The 5,381-nt window shown below is 35.0% G+C and overlaps 1 protein-coding gene across 1 annotated transcript in view; it reads right to left on the reverse strand.

Moving 5' to 3' along the window:
- LOC106740620 overlaps positions 1 to 4,491 on the reverse strand; it is a 17,019-nt gene extending 12,528 nt beyond the window's left edge. Inside the window, exon 1 of the mRNA XM_014611837.1 lies at positions 4,144 to 4,491. Coding sequence (XP_014467323.1) covers positions 4,144 to 4,222 — 79 coding nt within the window. The 5' untranslated portion in view covers positions 4,223 to 4,491. The remainder of the gene's footprint in view (positions 1 to 4,143) is intronic.
- Between the last annotated feature and the right edge of the window lie 890 nt (positions 4,492 to 5,381).

A 5,381-nucleotide genomic window follows, 5' to 3' on the forward strand; every position in this document is an offset into this window, starting at 1 on the left:
TAGAACATATTTGTTATATAATAATAATTAAATCAAGATATATAGCAGCAACTAAATGTGTTGACTGGGTAGTTATGTACAAAAAGATAGTAAAATTACAAAATTGTAATATAACTGTTACAAAATTTTCGTTATATAACTTTTATAAAACTTTATTTCCAAATTATATTCCAATTAACCGAATTTAATTTTTCTTCAATAAAGTATATAATATTCTTAATAAATTTTTTCTGAATAAATGATAATATGAACTTCTCTCTAATATTTTAATATACTTTAATACTTTATTAAACAAATATTCTTTATTTAAAATAAATTATTACTTAAAAAAATTAATTAATTTGTTTTTCTTATAATATAAGAATATTTTTCTCTGTATACTTGTATCCAGACAACATAGATTTTTACAAAGCCTGGTAAGTTTTTATCTGATAAGTGTTGATTTATCACTTTATCGGAGCTTAGTTCAGATGTATGTACATAATACATTAACATTTTATGGATAGATGCATAATATATGTCTAATAACATATAATATTAACATATAATTAGTCTAATAACATATAATGTGTGCCCTGAAAAAATCTGCGTATAAAAAGAGGCAGAGCGTTTTAAGCGTTGTCAGCGATCATTAATCATCATTAACCATCATTAACCATCATTATCCACAAAAAAAAAATAAGAAGATAAGGTTGTTTTTTGTAAAAAACGAATAGATTTGAAGAGTTATGCGAAGTTAGCGGACGTTCTATGAATTTTTATTACACTGTGCATAGTTTACGCGTTCCTTTAAATTACGTAAGTTTCCATACGTCAATAATCTACGACTATTAGTCATAACGCGAACTATTAAAGCGGAAAATCAAGTTATCTTCAAACATGTTGTAACTTCTAATCTCGATCTCGATCTCAATCTCTATGATGTGTATCTCTATGATGTGTAGTCCAATACGCGGATTTATCGAACATTGTTCTCTGACTTCTTCGTTTCGCGAGCAGGTAGTATGAGCAACGAATGCTATAATTGTTTACTGAGCGCTTATAAGTTATAGTGTGCGAAAATATTTTACCCGCTTATTTACCTCACAATAAATGTATCGTCTGCCGTACAAACCCACGGAGCGTTATCGCGCGGTCGGCGCCCGTGCATATGTGGTACATGAGAAGTTGCGAAAACAACGGGTAGTGAGAATTTATGGCCCAGAATCGCTTCGCAGCGATTCTCCGGAACCATGACACGATTGTGCCGCACTAAAATAAAAATATCGAGTTTCTTTTCGACGGATTGTTATCGTCTGCCGTACAAACCCACGCAGCGTTATCGGCTTTTCACACGCTGATTTTAGATGATTATTTTAATACTCAACTTTAAATTACCAAATTTTTGATAATTACCATTTTTAGTTTAAAATATTAAAAAAATGTTAAATGTGCTGAATAAATTACCATTATTGTAAATTAAAATAATTACTAATACCAAAAAAATGTTAAAAAATTATCATGATGATCTGGTAAATAAATGCAATTTGTGACACGTATATTTGTTAATTCTTTTCATTGACTCCCTGTTCATTCGGCTACATATTTAATTTATTGTTTGTGCAATTGGGGAGGTTTTCGTTTTATATGCGAATTAATGAGACCCGGTCATATTATAGCGTTGATTACTGTGTAATGACTTCCATGATAGTCAACAAATTAAAATGTAATTTATACAACTGCGCAATCAAAGCTCTCTATATTTTTTTATTTCATTAATCTTACGTCGCATCGTACCTCGTTGTTGGTGTCATCTTCACCTTCATTTCAAGGTTAGCTTCATTTTGCTGTTAGAAGCTGCATATTCCGCGCGTTATTCATTTAATCGCTTAGGAAGGAATAATTTTGAATAAATTTGGTGCAACAATTGTTACAATAATCCTTTCATTACGCGAGTGCGCAGTACGTAACCGTCAGGTTATACCCGTTCATGGTAAACTTGTGTACGAGTCCCTTGTGTGTAATGGACAAGCACCGGGTCGCGACTTTCACCAATGCGCTTATGTCGGCCGCCATGTATTGCTCGCTTCAGCCGGACTGTAAATTCATTTTTACACGAAAGAAAAATGTCGAGAGTTATTGCTATCGAAGGACCAGATGAAAATTCGATGACAAGAAATAATAACTCGGTGACAAAATAGATAAAGGATAAAAAAAACTGTAATTGTAAATTAAAATTACAATTACTGATACCAAACATGTTAAACAAAATTATTATGACGAGCTGATAAATAGATGCAATTTCTGACGCATATATTTATTAATTAGCTCTGTTATTGAGAACGAGAACATTCGTGTGCAATATGTGGTTGCATTAAAACTCGATTAAGATAACTGAGAGCAATTGACTAAATACAAACTTTTTACATCAATCTTTCTGTTTTTATAACCAAGCTTTCGTCCGTTCCTCAATCAATGAAACATTTACATCAATGGAATTATTTTTTCCATGTATCGTAAAGAAAAATTAATATTTTTGTAGGTGCATCAGCGAACGGACTCTCATTCAATTTTAAAAATTCAAAAAGTTGCGTTATCGGCAATCAAAAGAGGCTTCTGCGTTGTTCCATGCGTAGTAAAGATAATATTGTTAGATTACCATATTTTTTCATAATGAAATTAATGACGGATTTATAGATAAAAATTGAATTAAGTGGATAATGCGATATTGAAAACTGAGAATTCTCTCAATATTTTTCTCCTTATAATTTTGTGGTAATCTTGGGTAATATTTTCGCGATAAATTATTTATCGTCGTAAAAAGTGAATAGCAGTTTCGCTTCAGGTGCAAAAGTATATCGGCTCTTGTTAAGTTTGAGTGTTAAGATTAAAACAAGTGCTTACGCGATTTTGTTGTGTAGTAAAAATATCATTTAGCTGGAACAGTAAATTAATTCTTAAAAATGATAGATTAATGATCGTGTAAATAAAAGGGACAGTAAAATTGACGCGAATTGGAGGCTGAATATATTTATATAACATTCTTTCTTGTTATACTATAGTAATCTGAGCGAGTAATAATGACACTTCCGCGTGTCTTTTGCGGGTAAGCATTATCATAGTTTTTCCCACCGAGCTGCAATTATCGAATTATGCAGATGCGATATATATATATTAACGCCGGCAAGAGAGAGTTTTTGTGACCCCTGAAACGCTTTAATTCCCCGTCTAACCGCGCGGCATTTCTATTATTATCCGCGCTACGATGTTTCAGCTGCGATGTTTAAACTTGGAACGTCCGCTTTAACCGCACGTAACTCACTTTCTACGTTCACCGTCGTCGTAACAGCACTGCCCCACGTAAAGATCGAGCGATTTTTCACGCGCTGTAAACACCGTCGAATTAGAGTCAATACATCCACGATCAGAGAACGGGAAAGATAAAGTAGGATTATTGATTACTCGGCATGACAAAAGGATGAATTGAAAGCAGGTGACAAGTGCAAACTCACCTAACAGTTCGCCAATCGTTAAACATTTTGATTACGAAATCATTAAAAGAGCTGTAGCTCTGCTGGCCTTTTATTTTCCCCTTCTTTATGTAATTTTTAAATTCACTTTAATTGAAAGATTCAATTAAAATATCCCAAGATTAATATAAATCTTTATAATTACGTAATGCAATTTTTAAATCTTTATAACTTGATTTATAAATCTCATAAATCTTAATTTGCAAATCATAATGTCAGAAATTCAATTTATCTTAATTCGTGACCTTAATAAAATTTCATTTATATAAATGGTATAATTCATACAAATATTTGACATTTGATCGATGGAATTAACGAAAACCGCTAAGAGTTCAAACTTCTCCGTTCGCCTTATTTTCTATTAATTTAACTCTGATTTGAACGGTTTACTTAAATAATCACAAATTTCTTTAATCCTCGGCTATGAAACAGTCAAATCATACGATTAATCGCATAAATTTACATATTAAGAGGCGTGTTTGGCTTGCACAATTAATTGCACGCTTAGATCGCGAAAGACGGAGGGAAGTTGCGAGTTTCCGCTCGGCTCAATTTCACTCTCGGTCCTCACGGTTTCGATACCGGAAGCCCGTCGGCACTTTCTCGCAAGGTCGTCATCGACGACGTCACTTACTCTCTATGTGCTCGATTGCGGAAGGCACGTAGTTGCGGTCGCAGTAGACGTCCGCGAAATTCGTCACGGTTCGCTCCATGATTCCCGCGGGATTATTCGCGTGGCACTCGACGATGAGAGAGAAAGAGAGAGAGAGAGAGAGAGAGAAAAGCAGGAGGGGCTCGGGAAGCTCCGAAAGCTCTGATTCACAATTTCGTCGCACCAGCCACTCGTGCGTGCGTCCGCCCGTTTTCTCTCGCCGCGACTCGGAAACTCACAGAAACTCGAAAGGTGCGCGCAACTTCGCGCGAGAGCTCTCTCGGCTGCGAGCTCGCTCGCGGCGACGACGACGAGAGAGTGAGAGGAGAAACCGAGCAGCGAGAGAGAGTCCCCACTTTTATCGGTGCTGATTGCGAAGATCGTGGTGTTGTAATGAATTATCACGGAGCGAGCCTTTTCGCGAATTGCAAGATTTTCTTTGTCCTCTCGTAGCGCTGCTCTTTCGGCTCGACAGTCCGCAAACACGAATTACCGCGGATAGGAGGAATGCGTCAGCGCCGTGTCATATCTCTATTTGATATTGACCCTTCGCCTGCCTTGCTTCCATTTTTCTATTTAGTGGATCCTCAGAAATAATTATTTATCTCGCGACACGTCGCGTGATCTGCGTTTCTTTCGATATTTCAATATTTAACTAAAGCGACAACATATATTTATTTGGAGTATTATATTTATATTAAGTTATATTATTAAGTAATAATAGAAAATTATTAAGTAATTATTAATTAATAATTATGACGTTAAGTAAATTCTTCATGTTGAGTATTGAATATTCAGAATTGTTTTCGACTCTTTTCTTCGACAGATCCGCAGGAATATTTATTTAACCGATTATAACAGCATGTTCAACCGCCGTTTACTCTTGGATTTAGCGAAGTAGTCAATAATACGCGAGAATCTTAGTTATAAACAACAGTTGTCTTATTCCTCAAAAAATCACGCGCCCCAAAATTGGATACCATGTACGGGCGCGTGATTTCTCGAGAAATAAAACAACTGTTGTTTATAGCTGAGATTCTCGAGTGTTATTGACGCTACTTTGTTAAATCCGAAAGTAAATGGTAGAGGCAAGCTACTAAAAACTCCAATGTTGCGGACGAAAATGAAACGGAGAAATATTCGTTTTTTCGTGTGTTTGCCAATCAGTTTGTCCCACACGGGTAAAAGTAATATATTTATATTGAGTATATTATTAATTG

The sequence above is a fragment of the Dinoponera quadriceps genome, unplaced genomic scaffold (genome assembly GCF_001313825.1).
Source record: "Dinoponera quadriceps isolate SergipeBrazil2010 unplaced genomic scaffold, ASM131382v1 scaffold278, whole genome shotgun sequence".
Taxonomy (NCBI): Eukaryota; Metazoa; Arthropoda; class Insecta; order Hymenoptera; family Formicidae; genus Dinoponera; species Dinoponera quadriceps.